The 23,435-nt window shown below is 41.0% G+C and overlaps 2 protein-coding genes across 3 annotated transcripts; one reads left to right on the top strand and one right to left on the bottom strand.

The window, feature by feature from the left end:
- The first annotated feature begins 1,648 nt into the window (after positions 1-1,648).
- Positions 1,649-9,662, top strand: wt1b (WT1 transcription factor b). 2 transcript variants are annotated; one of them, XM_082535028.1, is made up of 9 exons: positions 1,649-2,477; positions 3,675-3,797; positions 4,516-4,615; positions 5,864-5,944; positions 6,428-6,533; positions 6,616-6,763; positions 6,860-6,949; positions 7,594-7,677; positions 7,821-9,662. In XM_082535028.1, the coding sequence occupies exons 1-9, from the start codon at positions 2,060-2,062 to the stop codon at positions 7,940-7,942; spliced, it is 1,272 nt and encodes a 423-aa protein (XP_082391154.1). In that variant the 5' UTR covers positions 1,649-2,059; the 3' UTR covers positions 7,943-9,662. The 2 variants fall into 2 exon arrangements, with proteins under 2 accessions (XP_082391154.1, XP_082391153.1); XM_082535027.1 differs by having other exon boundaries at positions 1,652-2,477; positions 7,594-7,686; positions 7,821-9,657.
- Positions 9,663-15,594: 5,932 nt separating this feature from the next.
- On the bottom strand, positions 15,595-22,509 carry rcn1 (reticulocalbin 1, EF-hand calcium binding domain). The gene is made up of 6 exons (XM_082529716.1): positions 22,023-22,509; positions 20,118-20,311; positions 19,814-19,992; positions 17,792-17,852; positions 16,969-17,168; positions 15,595-16,611 (listed from the first exon to the last, which is right to left on the bottom strand). Exons 1-6 carry the CDS (start codon positions 22,247-22,249, stop codon positions 16,504-16,506), a joined length of 969 nt encoding a protein of 322 aa, XP_082385842.1. The 5' UTR covers positions 22,250-22,509; the 3' UTR covers positions 15,595-16,503.
- Positions 22,510-23,435: the final 926 nt, after the last annotated feature.

The raw sequence follows: 23,435 nt of genomic DNA, 5'->3' as shown, positions 1-23,435 counted from the left end.
AACAATGACTGACAATTGTCTCTGTAACGCTACTTCAGCAGTTTGTCGGGTTATTTCATCACTCAAAGCAGCTTGTCACCTCTTTCCTTCACTGTTTCCTTCTCTTTCTGTTTCCCATTTCAAAAGTAACTAACCCACCACTTATTTTTAAGTTGATTCTGGGGTCAATAACATTTCTTGAATTACATTGGAGAAAGTGATGAAAGAAACTGGTTAACACTCTTACCATGTCTCACACTAATTCACCGATGGACAATTTATCCACAGTATTGTGGTCTGAATCGTAAAGTTATCCAATTTGGCATCGGTTCAGAGTTAAAGTAATTGGAAGTGACAGACTACTTAAGACTTTTTGCTCTCATTCATGTCCCCAGGAGGAAAAGAACAAACATTATACACAGAGTATGAGCATATTACCGACACACTCTGGGCTACAAGAGAAATAGTACATTTTGTGTTTTAGATCCCAGTTTTCTCAGTCGATAGGCATGGTGAGGACAGACAGTTTTTGCACATAATCCATGTTTCAAGATTTCTAACATGAACCTCATTAATCCAATACCAAATCACATTTTTTATACATTTTAAACAAATGCTAAAAATGATACAAGCACTTTTTTTTTAGCTTGATGATTACCATGGTCTTATCTCGGGCCAGCTATGATTGATTGTTTCACTGCACTGCTTATAGCACATATTGTGATTCTTTTAAGCTTTTAAAGAAAAGAAGGAGGAACCCGAGTGCTGATCGCACAAATACTGTAATGTTAAAAGATCCAAAGCAGCTGTCTTGGTTTTTATAGGCATATTGAAGTTACTGCATTCCTGTGCAGTTCCTCTGAGTTAAGCTAGAGTTAAGGTCAAAACCCAATCTTTAACATGCTCATACACACACACACACACACACACACACACACACACACACACACACACACACACACACACACACACACACACACACCCTCTCTTCTAATAAATAATTATCCCTCAGTGTGATGTGGCTTTGGTCCAAGGCCCTGGAGTTTATGTGAGCTGCTTTTAGTAAAAAACAGTACCATATCCAAAATGGAAACATTCCGGCCACATTTTATGCATTTTTGTTTTTACCATTTTTACATTTTGAGCAATTACTGTTTCACCTGTAATTTTTATTCAGTCTAGTGCAGTGTTTTTGCAAGCAGCTGTCTTGCTGCTCGCTAAACTGTTGCTTCATCCAGTAAGTATAAATTTTGAAAGTGTATATTTCTGAAAACAAATGAGTCAGAGTCATAGGAGTCCAGAACGATAAGCATTTGTAAGAACAGCTCAGGTCACTAGTGCACTGACTAACATTTTCATTTTGCTGTTTTTGAACACATGTTTGAAAACATTTTTTATTTTCAAATTGTAGTTGCTCAGGTTTCTAGTTTGTTCTGCATCCTGAACACTGGACATGTAACACTGACTCCCTCTTTCATGCACATGTACGTGCAATCGATGAGAAACGCTTAAACTTGAACAAAGAAGGAAGAACAACACCCTCTAATCTAAATGTGACATTAGTTAGAATCTACTCAGAAGTGCAGTCTGTAAAAACAATAAAAAGATTTGCAGTCTCAGCTGGCTGGGGAAAAGCAAGGGAGTCATCCTCTTCTCATCCTCTCTTGCTCCTCCCCTTCTTCACTGAGTTATTCAGTATTTGAGCCTTCAAGAGAATAAGGAAAGCCAGACATTATAGAGACAGAGGGACAAGGAACTGTTTATCTCACAGGCTCCCACTTCAAATCCACGGCAGGTACCCAGGGAGCCTGAAATTTGGCATCCAGATTTTGTTCAACAGTCAGTTATTTTCATTATTCACTTTCTCACAAAAGATTGGAAACATGGCTCCTCTAGCGCATTGTGACCACTGATGTCTGTTTCTGCAGAAGTATTTCCTCCATGCTTCTTGTTTCTTCAGATATTGTTTTTGTTATGCGCTTAAGAGTTCATTAATGTTACTGTGATTTCTTAGTTGTACCTTCTTTTGGAATACGATCACTACTTTTTTGGACTGGATTTTCTTGAATCTCCTTCGCTAATGTTGACCGAACCGTGTGGAACCATGTCACTGGGCTCAGATGTTCGCGATCTGACCCTTTTACAACCTGCGCCTCCTGTGCCATCCTTACCAGGAGCTGGTGGCGGCTGTGGGATGTCTGTTGGCGGGGGCCCGTGGACCCAGATGCTGGACCTCCACCCTGGCTCTCCATACAGCTCCCTGCCCTCCCACCATTCCCTCATCAAGCAGGAGCCTGGCTGGGGCACCGCTGATCCGATAGAGGACCCTCACTGTGGACTTGGGGCCTTCACAGTGCATTTCACTGGCCAATTTACAGGCTCGGGCCCCTGTCGGACCGGGGCCTTTGGAGAACCACCTTCAAACCAGCCAAGAATGTTTCCCAATGGAACCTACCTGCCCAGCTGTGTGGACAGCCCTCCTACACCTAGGAATCAGGGTAAGCATTCTTACTGCTAATCCCTTCTGTGATACCATCAGTCAATAAAATGTTTTTTTAGAGACAGCATCATTCTATACTGCCATTAAATGTGCTCTTGATGTTTAAGAGTGTTGTCAGTAATGTTGTGTCTGAGCAGCATGTCATGTTCTTTACTAGGTCATTTCAAATCACAACAAATCCTTTGGCATCATCATTATTATTACCTCTCAGTTTTGGGTTTAATTAACACAGTATTGCATGTATACATAAAAAGTGTAAGTATAAAAAATAAAAATTGAGTCCTTTGACTTCAGCTGCTGTTTGAGCAACTTTTTATACAAAACAGAAGATTAGTTTGGTTCTTATCTGGAATCATAATTAAAAATGAAACTACATAAATTTTGTTTCAATGTTTCTGTACAGGAGATAAGACACATCTGCCACTGTCATAAACAATTCTTGCATTTGCTATCTGCTGGGGTACATTTAACCTACATGTTTGCCTGCTGCTTTCAGAGGAAGTGTGCATGTGAGACTTCTTTGCCCAGCGCAAAGTAGTTTTTGATGAAGTGATAAAACAGAGTGGTTTTCTGCAAGTGGCATGAATCAGGGAGTTTGTGAGTCATTTTTCTTAGAAATTTACTGACATCCCTTTTGGGCCTGACGCTGGGTATCACAAACTGTCCATACTGCGTTTGTAAAATAGACATCACATTCACTTTCCTTGTGATTGTACAATTCTTGTGTGCTACAGCAGAATACATCAAAATAGTTTTCGTTACATGTTTCTTTCCCCGTCAAATAACTAAAATGATACTCTTTAAAATTTTCTCTCCCCTTCTATTTTTTTTTTTTTTTTACAAAGCATATGCTACAGTAGCTCACATCAGTCCATCTGTGGTGTGTCTGCCAAATTTCTTTTTCCACCTGCCATAAATAATGCAACCACAAAGCCAAAGATAGATGGGGAGAAAAAGAATATGTTACAAGGAAAGAGGATTTAGTAGTGCGATGAATGTCTCCCTGCGGTAAGCCTGCCAGGGACTAAGAGCTACTATCAAGGGGATATAGATAACTGACCAGATACTGAAGACTTTGCAAGCTTCAGAATGTTGCAGTGATGTTTGAGATGATGATCTAATGACTCGAGCAGGCAAATAGGCTCATTTTATTTCCATCACCTCTCTTTTTTGTTGTTTTTGTTTTTTCTCTCAGGTTACGGAGCAGTCGGTTTAGACAGCAATCCCAGTTACGGTCACACGCCGTCTCACCACACTCCTCAGCTCTCCAGCCTGTCATTCAAACATGAGGAGACACTGTCACCGCCAAACAGCATAGGTAACTCTTTACGCCCCGGCGCCTTTTCATTTGATCTGCAGACTGGAAGGCTGTCGTGTCACAGCAAGGTTATATAAGTAACCCATCATTTTTCATATCACAACAGAACCGCTATTATCCATTTCCCTTCATCTCTCCCCATCTCTGTCTGCACACATATTCATATACGCAGACATACATAAACACACTCTCCCTCTTGCTCTTCAAGCATACAAAAGGTTAATGATTCTGGAAATTATAACTTGAGGAAATGGCTTTATGCGACTCTGTTGGAATGTCAAAAACTGTCTAGGGACCAATATACTATGTGAACCTGAAAAGGACCAGTGGTTCTCAACGACCTGTTCTCCATTCTGTTTTTTTTTCTCTCTTGCCGTTCATGTGTCTTTGAAATGAACTCATATTTGTTTTACAAATAAATTTAGTGTGTCTGGAAAAATGATTCAATATAATATCAATGGTTTAGAAGCATTTATATCGCAAGTGGAACAGTGATGTATTGTATGTAATATATAGTTTTAACCAAAAACCACTAAAATTAACAATGTGTTCAGTGTTTTCTGTTTTTTTCTATGTATTTCACAGTTTCATGATCTTTTCTAGACTCCCAGCTTTTCATTTAAAAAAAGCATATTATTTTAAAATCTGAAAATGAAATGGTTGTAAACACTGCATCCATATTTTAAACCAGCCTTTGTATTTTTTTCATTTGATTTAGTTGACCAGCAATTTCCAGCGCCTAATCCTATGTTCAGCTGCCATAATCCTTCAGACTCTTGTCCGAGCAGCCAAGCGCTGCTGCTGCGAAATTACAACAGGTACAATAATTTATCCCTGTATGAGTTTGTTTTTGCTTTATTTCCCCTTTTTTCTGGTCCTCAGTCATCAGTTCATGTCAGATTCTTTCCACTGACACCATATGCAGCTTGCTCACTTGCTGGTAATTTTTAGAAGTGTGAACTCTCCCTGATCCCACATTAAGCCCCGTGTTTGCCTCTACAGCGTCTGGGTTGTGAATCCTAATTTGTTCTGAGGTTAAGTGCTGCCCACTGGTGCTCAGCAGGCCAAAACAAACACTTAAGTGATCTACTGCTGATGTGTCTCAGTCCACCCTCAGGAAAAATGAGGAGAAAAGTAAAAAGGAGAAATGTTAAGTGAAAGTGAGAGTTGCAGAGAAGCTGCCACTGAAAATCTGCTTATTTGAATCTGTAGATGTGTTTCTCACTTGTTTTCCTTTGGATGGAAAACATCTCAAAGGGTAAATTAGGATGAAATTCTTCAAATGCCGCCCCGCGATGTTGTTGAAGAAAAGGAACATGTACAACTCAAATACTAGGACGGCAGCTGATAAGAACGGGGAAGACTGCACTGTTGTTAGAGCTATTGCATGAACTGGAAACCCTCAAACAAACACGCACACGAGTGCACGCGCTCATACACATGGTGTACATATGTCAGATATCAGTGAGTCTTTGCACAGTTTTACTTAGTTCAGAACTGATTAGTGAGCCATCGCAATCCTTCCCTCAAGGACTTCTGAAGGAATGTGGTCCAGAATTCCCCTGAAAGTCTTTCCCGCCATTAATGATACCGAGGACAGAGTGATGTCATCCACGGGTCCAGGGTGTACTAGGCACAGAGGCTCTCACCCCCACAATGAGTGCACAATCCCATCTTCAAGTGTGCGAGTTTGTGTGCTGTGTTTGTGTGTGTCTGTGTGAAGTAGTGTGATCTGCCAAGGTAAAGAATGGCTCAGTGCCTGTGTCTTTTAATGAGGCCAGTGAGGAGTGTGGTGGGTGGACAGCATGTGTTAATAAGTGAACCATTTGGACTTCCCCTGAATGAAACATCTTCATTTTATGTACAAGGGAAGAAAACTGTCAGGAGGAATTCAGAGTAAATCTTGTCTGTGATTATTAATTTCAAGGTTATTTCCAAAAAGTAACCAAATAATAAATTTAAAAAAAACCTGAACATAGCCTATAAATTACTTTCCCCGCTTTCCTAACTCTGCTGTAAGTGCAGTGTTAACCCTGTTAATGCCGTATGCTGTATGTTTTACTCAGTGATAACCTGTACCAAATGGCATCTCAGCTGGAGTGTGTAACATGGAACCAAATGAACTCCTTGGCATCATCTATGAAGAGGTGAGACTTTGTCGCTTTTTATTTTCAACACCATATGGTGCAGTTTTTAGTCTTCACTGGTGCTTTGTTTATGTGCAGTCTTTCACTTCTAATGCATGTTCTAAATGCTGAGTTGAGTATTTGAAGGTTTTCTGGTTTAGGCTACTATAAAGTCATTCAAACTTTTAAAAAGGAAGAAAAAAGAAGGAAACAGAAAGAAGGGGCTAAAGAATGTGAGACGAAGCTTTCCTTGCTCAAAAAATTAAAAAAAAGTCTCAGATGAAGTTTATGTAGGATCCCGTCACCTAAATTTACAAGCTGAGTGAGAAAATATATCTTCAGGGCCCTGGATATATTGTTAGAGGCAGGCATGTTTAAGGGTTGTTTGGAAGAGAAGAGGAGAAAGGCTTTTGTTCAAGTTGGAAATCACTCAGGAAACATGGCATTTATGTCCTAAATACTCCACTGTTATAATTAACTTGTAACTTTGTTCCTGCCTACCAGCGGCCATCCAACCAGCTATGACAGTGACCCCATAGCCCCACCTCCACCCATGCTTGTCAGCACCCAGTACCACATACACACCCACGGTGTCTTCAGAGGACTTCAGGTTAGTCAGGTTTGGTCACACATATGAACAAAGACAGAAAGTGAACTTCCTCAGTGTAAATCCTTCTCCTTTCTTCTTAAAGGATGTCAGACGGGTATCTGGTATCACTTCCCCTGCTGCGAAGACTTCAGAGGCCAGTGAGAAGAGACCGTTTGTGTGCGCTTATCCCGGCTGCAGCAAGAGATACTTCAAACTGTCCCATCTGCAGATGCATGGCCGCAAACACACAGGTGGAGGCTGTTTAGAACATTTGTACTCATTTGTCCTGCCCACTTTGAAATGTGACGACTTTAGGCTTCGATGATGACGGCTGGTTTGTATTGCAGGAGAGAAACCATACCAGTGTGATTTCACAGACTGTGGACGCAGATTCTCTCGCTCGGACCAGTTAAAGAGACACCAGCGCAGACACACAGGTAGAGTGGTGTTAAGCTAGTATATCTAATCCCTCATTCCACTATAGATAGGTACATCAGGTTTCCTTTTTGGACAATACATTTAAAAAGTAATTACTTAAAGGATTTTGAATTTCCTGGTAGTGTGGAGGAGGCAGTTTTGAATGAATAATGAATATTTTTTGAAGCGAGAAATGAGTCATTGTAATTAGTGTTTCATTATTTATAAAATCCTGGCTGCTGCCTTAATTCGCCTTTTAACTCTTTTTTCTTAAACCTTCTTACTGCTTTCTAAAAATATAGCGGCCATCATTATTGCTTCAAGACCCCGTAATGCATGAAACTATATCATTCAATCCAGGAACACAACAAAATAAATATTTAGAAATTAATTCACTACGAGAAACAAATAATTTTTCTATGTATTGTGATTTTGTATTTATTTAATTGATAATACTGAATGCTGCATAACCAGAGTGATCAATTATAATCCATGAATGCTAGAATTCCCATATCTAGAATGAATCTAGAGTAAATTTGATCACATTTTCTTAATAGCAATTTTTAACCACTTAATCTTACACTTAACTTCTGACCCTCTTCTTACCGTTTCCACACTCATTCATGTTTCTGACGGTGCAACAACAACCGTCATCTCTGCGTAGGAGTGAAGCCCTTTCAGTGTGAGACGTGTCAGAGAAAGTTTTCACGGTCAGATCATCTTAAGACACACACTCGGACTCATACAGGTAAAACAAGTGCGTATACCTTTATTTTCTACTTCTCCATTCGAATTGATTTACACACAATAAGTGCCTTCACTGAATTCACTCTAAAGCAATGCTTTCTCCTGTTTTTCCCCTTTTTTTTTTGCGTGTCCCCTCCTTGTCAGGTGAGAAGCCCTTTACATGCCGCTGGTCCAACTGTCAGAAGAAGTTTGCCCGCTCTGACGAGCTGGTGCGCCACCACAGCATGCACCAGAGGAACCTGACCAAGCTGCAGCCTGCCATCTGAGCAGCAAGAGGAGGAGGAGGAGGACAAAGAGGAATGTGACAGTATGTTGTGCCAGCTAGTAGAAAAAGATGCCTGGATCCTGGTCAGCGGTTATGGTGCTTTGCCAGACTTACCGAAGTGGCGAGCGCAGCTGACGCCTGCGTCAACGTCAAGACTCACAGATGATCCCCAAGGTCGTCAAGATGCACTTCAACCACTACTAGCAATAAAAGTGCCATTTTGAGAGGGTATAATGCCACAGTAACGCTGAGCCAAGATTTTTGTTTTTAACTTCATGAGATGAGGAAAATGTTGACATACTATTTTGAATATTTTACAACACATGCACTGGCTTCTTCTTTTGTTTTTAAAATGGTCTCACCTCTTCAATATGTTGGACATTGTAAACTGGATTTAGAGCAATAAGAACAACTCCTCAGTGTTTGTCTGTTAAGTTGAACACAGAGAATCTTCGGTTGTGGGAATGTCGACATCTTTATCTTCCTAAAGTGTACATTGACTGCCCAGATTGCTTTGTATATACTTCATGTGGTGCATTTGCTCACAATATATGGTGCCTTTTATATTCTTGTGCATTTATAAAATCTTGAGTCACATCAGTGCACGCTTGTGTTGGCGAGAGACAAAGGAGGTGTGGGTGTTGTCAGGTTAAGAGGCCACCTATGAGACGAGGTGGGGGTGTGAGGTGGGTGACAGACAGTAAAACAGCACCCCTCTGTGACTCTGACAGGTTGCAGATCTCACCCTCCTAAATCTCAAGCACACATCTTCATAAATAGGAACATCTGGAGCCCAATAAATCTCATTAGAAAAGACACATACCTCAGTGTCAGCAGGCTGCTCTCCACTGACTGCCCCCTTATACGCAGGCTGGGCCCCAAAATGCACACATGCACATGCTTGAGTTCTTGCTGTACATAATAGCCTGCAGTTTAGAACAACACTTTACACCTTTTATCCACATGATGGCAGTGTCATCCTTTCTCGTCTTGCAAATGGAACTTGTACTCAGAGTTCTCGACTGTGACTGAATTCATATACTGTTTATATTTTACCACCTCAGCCTGAAGATGTCCAATTTATTCTTGCATGTTGAGTATCAGTACAGACTATATTTCGGTCCATGAAATATACATGGTTTCAATAGAATGTGTGTTTTTCAGCTTATCTGCAAATCTAGAGGAAAGGCGATGGGATGATTCAGCTTCAGAGGGTGTGTTAATAAAATATGACTCAGTGTGGGCAGAAAGTGTTGTTGCATGGCTCATAGTATGTTTTAACTGTTATCAGTGTGCTCGCATATGGAAAGCACAGTGTACGTTTAAAGAAGACATTTATCCAACAGAAGCCCAAACAGGGTACAGTGTGTACCTGCTCTTTTCACGGCAGCCCTTTTACACTTGACGAATTAACAAAGATTAAAATGCCTTTCTCCTACTTCAGGGTCACAGACGGCTCATTTGAAGTGCAGATTCAGGTTGTTTTCCAATTCCCATAATGGCAGGGAGGTAGTATCTCTGTGATGTTTTTTTCTGCTTCTTAATCCAGTGCACTTTGATTAAGAAGGGCTCGTCTTTGTTCTTACTCAGCGGGGGTGTTGTGAATTGCTGGAAGATCAGACGGACAGAGTGAAAGACAGAGCTGAACATTTTACTCACTTCAGTTCACTCTTTACTGGATATTGGCAAGGCTTTCCGGAGCAAGAGGTTCTGATGCTTTAAATGTCCTCAGTCTTTACTACCAACGACTATCACACTCACTCAGATCTGTGCCCTATACACTGATCTTCTGCATTTCTTTGCGGGCATGTGTATTACCCAAACAACACAATAAATGTATGCACTCAGTCCCATCCTGCCAAATGTTACCCCCAGTCTGAATGCATGAACACACACATAGGCGTACACACACACACTCGCTCGCGCACACGCCACCAGATGCCCCCTCAGCTGTACTGCTGCCAGTTTGCCTTTAAGGGGTGTCGGCATGGGTAATCTCAGGTGACGTACACCTGGTAAGGCACAGCCCAAGACATCTGTAGGACAGCAGGCCTGCTAGCTTCACAGCCTCCACAACCACATGCAATGTCCCGAAAAGGTTTCTATCAAAAGTAAAAGTTATTTAAATTCACTGTCACAAGGAAAGCAAAAGAAAAAGGTGCATCTTTTTCATGATTTAGTTGTATGGAACAACAAGCTGTTTTTTGTAGTTGGTTTAAAAAGGAGTGGTCTTATTTTTCACTATGTCATTCGGTGAAGTCCCAGGTGCTTCCAACATCAGCATACATTTCCCGCTGCGTTTCTTTGGGCCAAAAGACGTTATTTAACCTCCAGGAACTGGAAAGGTCAGTGCACATGTAGCACACACAGGCTCTTAGGAGCCCCAAGGGATTGTTAACAAGGTCAACCCTCCAGAGAGACAACTCAGAAGGGTTACAAGGAGGCCCGCATGCAAAAACAATGCTGTGCCAACAGGAGGCGCTGTCAGGTAATGTTCACATGTTAAGTGAAGCATGCTGTTAGTTTTATTCCCAGACAGCTTTCTCCCCCTCCCTTCAGGCTAGCTCTCTGGTGCAGAGCTGCTGCTTCACAGTCTGAGGGGGTCTAGGGGTTCTTGGGGGTATTCCCTGTAGTAAAGCAGGGAGCCTGAGGGGCTCTGGTATGTAGGAGCTTTGGGAATGCAGAGGCCTTGGGGGGCCTGGAGCTCAGATGGGGCCTACAGGGTAAACTTTCTCACTCAGGGAGCAGAGATGGAGCAGATACAGAAAGACAGCGAGGGGAAAACACCTTGAGAGGAGTCTGTTAGACATGCAGGCAGCAGCCGGAAAGATCCCATGAGGGTACACAGACACGGGAACAAACACACACTTACGTATACCCTAACCACAAACCAATATGTGGGACAGCAAGGAGAAGCAGATAGCACGTTTTATGTATTCACGTTCTCATCAGAAATTTCATCTTTTATCTTCCCATCATTTCTCCCTCCTGCTGTCTCTTCTGTGCCACGGGAAGATATTAACCTCTAACAGGATTAGATGTGTCTCTATCATGTGATCTAGAAGCTCACAAACCAACTCATGCCCCCTGGGGGAACAGTGGGATGGGAAAGACCTTGTCTCCCCTCTCCATCCCAAAGGTATCCAGATGCTGGGACATGGGGAGAGAAACCCACAGAAAGAGAGATGAAAATGTCGACAAATGGAGCGAGAGAGTCATTTTGTCCAAAGATATCAAGTCTCACGGGGACAGCATTGTCTACACCCTCACTGTGATGAATTTCAAAACAACTCAACTGCGGGCCACTTTGCCCGCCTTTTAATTAAAACTTGAGAAGTTCCTCTCAGCGTATATCATGTGAGATATGCTGCAGCTTGCCAGAATGTGTGAGTGACTGAAGAAGCCATTTGAAATCTGTTTGAAACTGATTTCGAGTCTTCCTGACCTCAGTCCAAAGGGCTCCCATTTCTCCTGAGGCAGTTACAATTAGTTACCAACTCACTAAGTTTATGGTTCCTAAATTGAAATATATTGCTCTTTAAAGCCTTCTCTCTAATTGTGTAGTCATTAATTGCTGATTCCCTATCTACACTGTGTTGATGGGCGCATAAAAACTCATGGTGATAGATGAGCGCAAGTGCAGTTCACAAAAAAAAAAAGTCAGGGTGTACGTCTTATTCATCCTCACCACCACTAGGAGGAGTAAAGTCCTCGGATAATTCTCTTTGGTAAAAGAAAAGATACAAAAGTCATTGTCCATAAGTAGAAACACATTTATTAGCCCACATTTACAATTAAATACAATCACATGAATTGGATGACAGACATAATGGCCTTTGCATGAGGGCAGTTCCCTCAAATCAGCCTAGACAGGAAGGAAAAAATATATTTCTGCAGTCATCTGGATGTTTGAAATGTTTTCACACACAAACAATTCCTCACACAAAGGCTGTTTGTACATATTAGCCTGAATAAGTCTGGTGGAAAAATCCTGAATACCTTTATTTATTTATTTATTTTTGGCCAAAAAAACCCCATCAAATAAAGACATGCTGAATGTTTTACATAGTGGAAAGACTTAATTGTGTGATTTAAGTGAGACTGAGGATGATTGGATGTTTTAATGTTCATTATGACAAATGGAGGGATCCGCTCTTTCAGTGAAATGTCCATTTCTGATGAGTTCTTCTAGAACAGTGATTGTGGGAAATTTCATCTGGTGAACAAGAAACTGAATAAAAAAAATTTGTTTAAAGTTCACAAGTAGGTGGTAATGCCTGGTACATTTCACTGTAGTTAATGTAAGCTAAGGTAAGTTCATGTTGACTGGACACTTTATATATGTATATTTTTTTCCATTAGTACATCTATCGACTATACAGCTTGTGTAACCAGGAAGTAGGTGCGATACTTGTATCAAACAATCAATAATCTTAAGAACAATGTTACTATTCTAAATGTTATGTATCTTTTTAACAACATCTTTGTTTACAGCAAATGTTTAGCCTAATAAGTACAGAAATTAATATATAATATTGTTTGAGCTGTCACATTAAGCCACGTATCATATCTATATGAAAAAAAATAGTTGGACTTTTTTCGCCTTTATGCCTGTTATTATATAATGGGCATAAAGCTTGTTATGAAAGCTTCAGAACGGGATGGGTCAGATGTCCCAAAGATCATTATAAACAACACCCTGGGCTATAAATCCCCAGGGTGGAAGGAACAAACACAGGACATAATAATAGACAAAGATGAGGGAGCGTACACTTGGATGAAAAATAGGGCATCGTGATTATGTGAGTCAGAGAGGAGCAGGGGAGCTAAGGGGGAATTGGATGCTATGCGTACTTTGTTATGGTGGCTGTTTAATTGTAGCAGTCATTTTGGCTTTGGAGCTGTTAATTGCTGATATGGAAATAGAAGTGTGCTATAAAAAAGCTCTTTAAGAGGAGATTGTTGGTGGACACTTGGAAATTGTATTGGATCGGAAGGGTGGGTGGGGGTGAGGTTGTAGACATTAATATGGTGCACTTTATGACCCTCCTCTCCCACTGTCTCCACCCTGTTTTCACCCAGAGGGCTCATTATTGTCAGAGGAGAGGAGCTGATCTACGCACACACTCATATGAGAGCCGTCTGAAGGCATTAATGTGCACACACTCCCCCAGTGTGAATGACTAGAACCTATCATAAACAGCAGGAGCAGACCGTTAAACATGGCCGCTAGGCAGGTAGTCCACGCCCCCCCCCAGTCCCCCATCTTGTTCATGCAAACACACATTTGGTTCTTTTACATCTCTGTGCACCACTAATACTTGTCCACCTTCACTCACACATTGGCTCAAGGACATAGATGCACCCTGACACATGACAACCCTCATATGGTATCTGGAGGAAGTACATTGAGTAACTTAGTGCAATTATTCAAATGTATGAAGCAAGACTGACTCCACACTCCTTAGCAAAGCAGTAGAGAAAATATTATGTTATCTAACAGAGAAAAAAAGAAGAAGCAGATAATACAGACACCTCCGCTCTGAACCTTCCTCAGAGCTGGACCTGTTTTTTTTTCTTTTTGACAGATAAAGAAATTCATGTATTCTTGGATGACTGTACAACTGGAGCCATGCCCATGTTTGTTAGCCTATTTCAACAAATTCTTATGGAAAAAAGCAAAAACCAAACATTCTTATTGTTAAGTTATTTAAACCTGAAAAAAAAGCTCTCAAGTAATTCAAACCAGAGTAAAAATATCAAACATGACTTGGATATTTGGAGGATAGTTTTGTAGCCATTTTTGGCTTCTAGTTTGAGAGTGAAGAAGAAGGAGGTCTTTCATTAGAACGGAATAAAACAGCCCACACATACATTGCTCTGTCCCTTGTTCCTAATGAGCTTTATCGCATTGGTCCCGCTTGACTTGTCTTGCTAACTGGCACACATATATCCATATGTTCCACATGAGCAAGCAGAGGGGACAGGCTGGGTGGCAGAACTGCTTTCTCAGTTACATCTGAGAGTTTTACTGCAACAGCCAGGAGCAACAGCAAGTCAGCTTAACTCCATGTCTGCTTTCCGTGTGTGTGTGTGTGTGTGTGTGTGTGTGTGTGAAGTCTGTAATTAGTCCTGAGAAGTGTTAATAGTGTTAATAGCGTTAATAGTGCGCTTGTTCCTGATGTTCAACGAATAAAAAAGTTGAATCCAGACTTGAAAAGTTGAGTTGCCTGGACGATTAGCTGTCTTCATTGGTGAAGCTATAAAGACAGGCAGCATTCAAACACAGGGACGTTTTACAGAGGTTAGGAAGGCAAGCCCCCCCAAAAGACTGACAAATAAATAAATATTGCAGCACAATAGGAAAGAAGTTTTGAGAAACTCAGTGGTGTGTTTAAAAGTATTACGTGTTGTATGTAGGCTGGTGTCCAGTCAGTGAAACAGATGAACACCAGTGTTCACCTGTACCTGTTACCATTTGTAGCAAGGACACAGAGACAGCACGACACCATGTCACACTGACAGTGGAAAATTTGTATTTTAACTGGTTTTCTACATGCATAATGATTTTTATTAAGTTGTGACGATGATGCTGTAAATAAATGTAAATGTTGACCATTCAGAAACTGCAGAAACCCAGGATTATGTTTGAGGTTATTAATTTAGCTAGTAGTATTAGCTATATGAATTCCCAACCCAATACATTTAAGCATTTAGACTTCTACCCATCCTCTTCTGCTTATCCTTGTCAGGGTCGTAGGGGGGCTGGAGCCTATCGAGGCTACCACAGGTCACTAGCCTGGCGCAGGGCTAACACAGAGAGAGGGAGACGATTCGCATTCACATTCACATTCACATCTATGAGCAATTTAGATTCACCAACTGCATGTCTTTGGATTGTGGGAGGAAGCCGGAGTAGCCGGAGGGAATCCATGCAAACGCGGGGAGAACAGACATAACTCCACACAGAAAAAAAACCCCAGCCAGGTGGTGGAATTGAACTCAGGACCTTCTTCTAGTGAGGCGTCAGTTCCATCGTGTCACAGTGCTGCATTTAGACATAGTTAACCTAAAACTGCGGTTTGCCTTAAATGAAGTTCAAACTGTGTATCAGAATGAGGAAACGTGGTTATTTAAGTGATTTTAAGTGTGGCATTGTTATTGGTGCCGTTATTTTGGCACTTACAAATATGCAGTCTGTGGCAAACCCCTGAGTAAAAAAGCCTTATTGATGCCACAGATCAGAGCCTCTGATCTGATTCAGAGGAGAATGGCCAGACTGCTTTGAGCTGATGAACAGTAACCCGAATAACCACTTATTACCAAGGTATGCAAAAGAGCATACCCAATTGGAAAATTGTGCCTGTGTGGTATGCAAATTATGCAACTTGGGATTGGGATACATCAAGACAGGGAAAACATTAAAGATTTTTTTTAAAAGGTGTGTGTAAGAGTGAGCGTGGGTGTGTGGGGGGATTGAGCAACAGTGTCCTGATCATTTACTGACATTTATTTTCACACACACACACACACTACATTGTTCTAATAATAATAATGATAATAATAATAATCCAGGTTGATAGGTACAATGCCAAGACAAGGAATAAGTCTTTGGAGTGAGGTAAAAGTAAGCAAGAACTTACTCGTGAGAAATCAAGGAAGGGAGACTTTATTTCCACCCATTACATATTCAGTAGGCCTTAGCCTAATTGACCTTAAAATCAGACAGTTGTAAACAGATAAAGTTAAAAATGAAACATCAAAAAGTGAAAATGTGAACACTGAGCACACAGTTGGCCTTACGTATACCAATAAATACATTTCAAACTAAATGTGGAGAAACATTTTTTTCACAGGCTACACTAAAACCAAATGCGTGCAAAAACCATGCCATTAAACATCAGTAATCAACAATTCTTAAAATACTTAAAGGATATAAAAAGTCTTTAGTTAACAGGACAATAAAACTGTAAACAAACAAACGAAAAAACTAAATTTGTGTTGTCTGTTTTTCTGAAAAGGAAAAGACCTTTAGTAGAACACTATATTCCTCTCAAACCTAAAGTTCAGAAGCAATTTAATAAATAAATAAATTCAGAACAAACGTTCTGAGCTGTGGTTTCACATTAGCATCAAAAATTGTTCCCATGTCTGACAATACTAAGCTTTGACAAGTTTTGTTACAGACTATCTACACAAATCTCTGAGGCAATGAATCTGGCGATTCGGCTGGAAGGCACCATTGTTGGAAAGTAAGTCCACGGGGTCTGGCTTTGCTCCTGAATGTCAGAAGCACAACATCGATACGAAGACTGAAACAGACCCACAGAGTTAGTGGTAGGATCGACACTCGTGCGTCCTCTCATTTGGTACAATGTTGGTTTGAAGTCTAACAAACTGACATCTGTCCCACTCTTACTGTCACTGTGTGTGATTGTGTCTTTGTAGACCAGCGCCACACACACACACACACACACACACACACACACACACACACACACACACACACACACACACACACACACACACACACACACACACACACGAAGCTGCAGTGAGAGCTCAGAGCTCGTCATGGTTCCTGGTGAGGTCTTCTCCATAGTTAGTAGCCTGACTTCCCACAAACATGTTCCAGTTCTCGAGGATCTCCTCTTTAGTCAGCATCTGATCCTGATAAGGGAGATAGAACGTGTGAAATATGATGATTAAAAAAGCTCTTATTTAAATGTAAACAAAAACACTCTCCCGAAAGCAAAAAAACACTCAAGTGAAGAATTCTGCTGTGAACTGAAAATACACAAATACGAAATACACCAATAAAGAAAATTAACTTGTTTGCATGCCGTCTCTGTGCCTGCACTCTGGCGGCCCGTCCAGATCGTACACTTACTTTTGCCCTCTGTCGGCTAGGACGGGTTCCAGCTCGTACCCGGTGACTCTAATGAACCCTGTGTTGACAAGCTCTCACATCCACAAGGGCACAAGCAATAGATATGAAACCATATCAACATAGCTCTAACAGTATACCTTGTCCTGATCAGACTCGTACACCAGATGTCTGGCCTCCGCCTGTGCATGATCATAGTCCTGTGGCATGATCCAGTGACGGATTTCATCCTGGTCCATTTTTCCATCTTTGTTCAAGTCTCGGAAGTCAGAGAACTGTTCCCTCTCAGTCTTGACCCACTCTGGTTCTGGACCACCATCCTCATGTGCAAACATGTCCGCTGAAACCCAAAGAAATGATGAAAGAACATTTGAATAAGACATTTCGACATTTTTTTAGTTTGCATTTAAAGAGAACACACAATTTACACCTTAAATACACTCCTGGTATAAATTCCTACAGAAATGGCATACACACAATGTACACTATTTCACATGCAAGCTTTCCAAAGCAAACACCAATGACACTGAAGCTCTGAACCCTAACATCCATCTATAGTGGAGGTGAAGTTTAAGTCCTGTTATTTCGGCAGAGTTGTCATTTCAGTGCACTGATAGAAAAATCATCAACACTAAATGATTCATAATTAAAGAACTGTGCACACATAATGCTATCAAGAGGACATGTACATATTTCGTATTTCTAAAAAGAGCTGAAAAGTTCCTGCAAACTCCTGCAACACTTTAAAATCCACTTTTTCCAGTGATTAGGGGATTGAGGCAAATTGTTGAAATATTATATTATGCTCCTTATTCACATTCCTGTTCGTCTTTGTATGCTTCAAATTGTCAGTGTGTGTTTTAAAAACACTGAGTGGTATATTGTTAGGTTCTAAGTAGATGTTTGAGTGCTAACGGGTTTTTATTTTTTTACCAATTGCTTTCAATTTTTGAATTAACTCACCGATATACTCGTCCTCATCCACATGCCCGTCACTGTTCCTGTCAATGTCCTCCAAGGTTTCCTGCATAGAGAATGAGTTAATAATATCATTAAAGGAAGACACAAGGGTCCGTCAACTATAGAGGAACTTTCACTTTGAGTAATAGAAGAGAAACGTGCAGCCCTGGGGTGGAAAAGTGAATTTATAAGATTCTGCTCACAGCTGGGCCGGCAGAGTGACACAACAATACAGGACTACTGATGAGTTGCACTCAACAATGATTTACCCTTTTCAGCAAACACTTGGTTCCACTAGATTTATCTGTAACATACTGGATCTGACAGTATGTGAATTTGGCTAACTGGTTAATTAAAGGGAAGGGAGTTTAAGTATCTCAGGGTTTTGTTCGTGTGGGGGTGGCACTTGTAGTGATGTGGATGCTGTAGTGATCTGAACATGAAAGCAAAGCTGTCAGTTTGGTTCCTACTCTTACTTATGGTCACGAACTTTGGGTAGCAACCGAGAGAATGAAATCTTGGATACATGATGCAGAGACTATTTTCTTCCAAAGGGTGTTCAGGGTCCCCTTTACAGACAGGGCAAGCAGCTTGGCTGTTCTGGAGTTACTTAGATTAGAGCTGCTACTCCTACATCTGTGCAGGGTCAGCAAAAAGAGATTTTTCTCCAGTGTAGATCTTTAGAAACACTGAAAGGGTAAGATGTTCTCCGTTTTATAAGGATGCAAAAAGGACACGACAATTCACAGCAGTATAATCGGTATCATAATTAAAACCTATGTTCTGCTATAAAATCTTGTCTTTGCTTGGAAAATAACATAATGGGTTCAGCAATGAACTAAAGCATTTTATATGAGCTTTCTTTCACATCAAACAGTTTCAGATCACTAAAACTGACCCTTTCGTAACTCTTTTTAGGTTGAAATTCAGAAATTCTCTTAATGGTGTGTTAAAAGGAAGAAATGAAGACCTACATAAACACCACCACATACATCCAAGTTTTGCTTCCTGACTAGTTTTCCCAAATTCCTAATCAATAACTATGCCTCCTTGATTATTCACATCTCTCTGACTTAACTACGACCGGTTCTGTTCTGTTTTCTTTGGCCAAATACATGTGAATGCTCATGGAAAGTGTTACGCTTCAGAATGAAAGATTTCTCGTCTGCCAAATTTAATCTACTATTCTTAAGGACTGGTATTGTTCCACGTTTGCAGTGTGCAGGAGCTCTCTGGTGCCAATAGTAGATGGCAGCAACACAAGCAGTTTGAAGGTAGAAATGTGAAGTGTGTGTAGGGTTCCAGTTGGCGCTTACCAACTTCACGTTCCTCCCTGATCCTGCACAGCAATCTCCTTCAGTTATTGTTCACGCTAGCCTACAGCCACATCCTTTCTAATGTTTTTCCTATGATCGCATGTACCATCAGTTACTCATTCGTTTGCATAGTTTTAGAAAGATCAGTGTTTCTGAAAAATTCATTGTAAGTATAAAGTATGAATGCAGCATGTATGTATGTGTAACTATCATGTTAGCTCTAGCCAGATTCACCACAATCAGTGAAGACACCCCTGGCTGAACCGTTCTTTGGTAACATTCAGCAACATCATAAAAATGAGAGATTAATAATTAACTCTGTCAAATGGGTAGTACAAATTTTATGAACAGAGCAGCATAGTGCATCACTGCTAACATTCGCCACCCCACATTCCACGAAGCCGAATTTATATTTAAAGATTGAGTTTTAAATGGGACGGTCGGTTTGTCCCACTGGACCTGTTCCCAAAAAAATATATAGGAACTCAATCATTTCTGGGCCAAGTTAAAATTTCATTAGGAGGTTATTCAAATGTAGCACATTTATTTAAGTAGCGAGATCAAACACATGGAACAGAAACTCAAAACTCTTGGAATTAAATCATATTTCTTATTAGGCAGACGTGCTCTTACTTTTGGGAACGTCACTTCTTTCAGGTCTGACGTGCGTACTCCTTACTTAAAGATCATGTGAACACAAAGGGCTTACCAGAACCACAATATCCTTCATGTGTTCGAACTCCTCAGGGTGGAGGAAGGCTGTGAACTCTTCTCTGTCTGCTGCCAGGTCCCTGTTCAGATCAGCTGCTTTAAACCTCCTCTCATCACGAGGGAGCATCTTCTTGAAGCTGAACTGGTCCGTGGCATCTTCAAATTCTTCCGGGTTGGCTAAGAGGGTGAAAAAAAAAAGATGAATAAAAAAATGAATCAGGTTTAATAGCCATGTAATACTTTAATACTAAAAAAAAAAAAAAAAAAAATACACCATGTGTCTTGAACTAGTGAGCCCATACCGAGGTAGTATCCATATGTGGCTTGTTTGTACTCATCCCAGGAAATCTTATTGTCCTTATTCAGGTCATAATCAGTCCACACCTTGGCTACATTCTCATACACATAACGCTTCTGGACGCGCTTTATCCAAGCCTTGAGTTCAGCTGTGGTGATGTAGCCGTCTGCATCGCTGTCTATTCGGTCCACAATTTTTCTGTTGGGCAGGGGAAAAGACCGATATTAGTGGTATATTAACTAGATCTTATAGGCATATATAGGCAACATACAGTGTTGTGCAAAAATACTGACTCAGCCCCTCATTTCTTTATATTTTGGTTGAAAATATTTATTTATTGAAATGTGCAGAGATTTGCTGAAATTCAATATAGAAGGCAAAAATTGAGGTTTTACAATTTAAGAAGTTTAAAAGTCAGTATTCGGTATGGCAGTGTTTATTCTTCTTTAAGTAGGCTTCAGGGCCAATTCTCCAGGCTTCTTGAAGAACAGTCAAAGCTCTTATTTGGATGTTGGCTGCTTTTTGTAGCGTTCTCTGTCAAGATGATCTCACACAGCTTCAGTAGTGTTGAAGTCCGGGCTCTGGGGAGACCAGTCCATGACTGATAATGTTAATGTGTGTTTTTCAGTCCAGGTATGCTTTAACCGCACTGTCATTGTGTTTGGGATCATTGCTATACTGAAAAATGAAGTCTTGCTGATAGGATGCTTTTCAGATGGTATTAGATGGTGGATCAAAACCTAATGGTATTTTTCTGCATCAGTAATTCTGTCAAGTTTGACAAGGTCCCCAACACCACCGGCTGAAATGCAAATGCAAACCCTGACCCTCTAGTCCTGCGTCAAGTCTTCGGTTGATTTTTGTCCTTTTTCTTAAGAACATAGGTTTCAGATACCGTTCATCTGCTGTAATTAGTCCTTTACAGGCCTGCTACTTCCTTTTTATTGTTCACAGATTGTCCACTTCGTGCTTTCTAACGCTTGAATGATTCACATTAGTGTTAAGTGATTAAACAAACAAACAGACAAAAATAAAAATGAAAATGAAAATAAAGGAATGGACTAAAAATTGGGGGGGGGACAAAACAGATGTCCAAAGAAAAACTTTGAAAACCAATTAAATGTAAGAAGGAAAGTATAAAAGTAAAATATAGAGTGACCGAAGACTTTAGTAATGAGATACTGATTAATGACAGGCTGGATTAATAATTAATAACTAATTAATTTCCTACAGGTAATGTGGATTCATAGAAAGGATTTCTGAGGGAGGGGCAGGCAAACCCAGGTTAGAAAGCTAAAAACTGCAGTGCATCTGTGGTGTATTCTTAGACCTGGGCTGCCACGTTGTGATATTACAGGGGTCCTCCCTCTTTCAAGACAACAAGCAGGAGTTTTATGGACTAACTTGCGTCACATGGTGCCAACTTGTCACTGCAGCAGTGGCAGAAGAAAAAAAAAACGTTTAATACTTGAAGAATCCTGCCAACAGAACCAAGTGGCACACTGAGCGTGCCCTGCAGTTTTGTACAGAATACCTACATGCAGAACTTCGGCCATTAAACTTTCCTTAAACTTCACCCCCATAAATGAATCTTTAATGAGTATTTGTAATTAAGATTTCTGCAGACTATTAAGTGTACAGTGTGTGCAAACAGTATGGGTGCCATAATAAAGCAGGAGTGCTTTCACAGGCACATGTTCCCATGTTTTTAAATGTTTAGTGTTCTTAGTCTGAACAGTTACACGAAACGGGCTTCAGCGGCAGAGTGTGTGATTTAAAACAAACAAACAAACAAACAAACACAAAAGCTCCAACCTGTCCTTCGAAATCCCACCAAGCCTGTCACTAACTTCACTTTCAGATACCAAAAATCAGCTTATGTGGCAGAGTGCTGGTAGCATTTCCTTACCCGAGCTTGTCCTTGCTCTCTTCAGGGGTGAGCTGATCAAATGTTTTGGCCTCCTCTTTGCCCAGAAAGGCCTCATGGTCATACTGGAAGCTCTTATTGTCTTCGTGGGCTTGCCTGCTTAGCTCTGGCTCATGATGAACTCTCTCTTTTCTCAGCGTCGGCTTGGTCTGCGCCACAGCGGCGCAGAGGAGCACAGCGCACACGAAGCTGAAGCTGAAGCCGGCCATCAGTCGGGGTTCAAGCTGACTTCTCTCAGAAGGCACAGCGATCTCCGAAACGGGCCTACAACACCACAACACACAATGATCAAGCGGCTGTGTAGCTCCTTTCACTGCTGGACCGCTAAACGCCGACTTTTTGTCCTGTCTTCAGCGGCGGAGCGCAACAATGTTGCAGCAATGTTCAAACACCCTCAAAACGCAACCTGCGCCCGCAAACAGGTCCTCTCTGAACACCTACACTCCTCCCCGGTTTAGTCAATCCTGTCCCTTATCCCAATGAAAGGGATGCAACCAAACAGGGATTTCCTGCCGCCTTACGTACAGCCATTCACAGACTCCGTTTGATTCAGGCCCCAGCCTCAACCACTGCCAGAATATCCCCCATTGGTCCACGGGATGTCGGTAACACGAGAGGGATTCCGGCGCCACGTTGCAAGCTGACGAACGACCAGAGCAGGAGAATCAACGTGGGTCAGCGAGCAACCAGTGAGAACGGGAGTAACACACACAGTTTTAGGGAACTATTTAAGTGTTTTCTGCCAACTTGTAATAAGGTGCATTTGAAATGAAAAGGCTGTGTGCACACAGCTACGCTGATGTACAGGGATATAAATAAACCATTGCTGTCTAAAAAAATCATCAGTCACAAGTATGCAGCTCGCTGCTTCAGTGTAAAACGTTTAAGGTAAAACATGCTGGAACTGATTTCAGTGTTTGATGTTTGTTTGAGGGTAAAGTTCCTTGAATCCGTAAAGTATGCAATACTATAGTATTATACGAGTACTGCTTACTGGATTTAGATGGATTATTCTATATGTTAGTTGCTATAGAACTGAATGAATAACTGTGGCATCATGACACAGTTAAAGTCTTGCTAAGATAACAGCTGTGGAATATCTTTGAATGTGTCTATGTGCGTGTATGTGTGTTAGTGTGTCTGAGAGTGATGGAGAAAGTGAAGGATGGCAGGGTAACTAGTGGGAATGTTATGTACTGGCCATGCACTATATTTAGTAATAAAAAGACAACATATCCTATCAGATGTTGAAACTGGGACATTTAAAAAAAAATGCTGATTTTAACATGCTTTCAGAAACATATTTCAAAAGACTTAAGCATCTGGAAGCTGAGGAGGCCAATTGCTTTTGTTACATTTTGTATTTCATAATCCCCAAAACGTTTTCAGTGGGTG

Source organism: Aulonocara stuartgranti (genome assembly GCF_965226115.1).
Source record: "Aulonocara stuartgranti genome assembly, chromosome: 1".
NCBI classification, from domain to species: domain Eukaryota; kingdom Metazoa; phylum Chordata; class Actinopteri; order Cichliformes; family Cichlidae; genus Aulonocara; species Aulonocara stuartgranti.
Note: the sequence above shows the minus strand (reverse complement) of the source record. Positions and strands in the feature narration are given on the sequence as shown.

Excerpts from the sequence above, each read along its gene's own strand:
- wt1b (XM_082535027.1), top strand. The coding sequence starts at position 2,060 with ATGTTGACCGAACCGTGTGGAACCATGTCACTGGGCTCAGATGTTCGC. Across the intron at positions 3,798-4,515 it reads GTCACCGCCAAACAGCATAG|TTGACCAGCAATTTCCAGCG; the intron begins GTAACTCTTTAC and ends CATTTGATTTAG. Across the intron at positions 4,616-5,863 it reads CTGCTGCGAAATTACAACAG|TGATAACCTGTACCAAATGG; the intron begins GTACAATAATTT and ends TGTTTTACTCAG.
- rcn1 (XM_082529716.1), bottom strand. The coding sequence starts at position 22,249 with ATGGCCGGCTTCAGCTTCAGCTTCGTGTGCGCTGTGCTCCTCTGCGCC. Across the intron at positions 19,993-20,117 it reads CACATATGGATACTACCTCG|CCAACCCGGAAGAATTTGAA; the intron begins GTATGGGCTCAC and ends TCACCCTCTTAG. Across the intron at positions 16,612-16,968 it reads ACGAGTCTGATCAGGACAAG|GATCAGATGCTGACTAAAGA; the intron begins GTATACTGTTAG and ends CTCCCTTATCAG.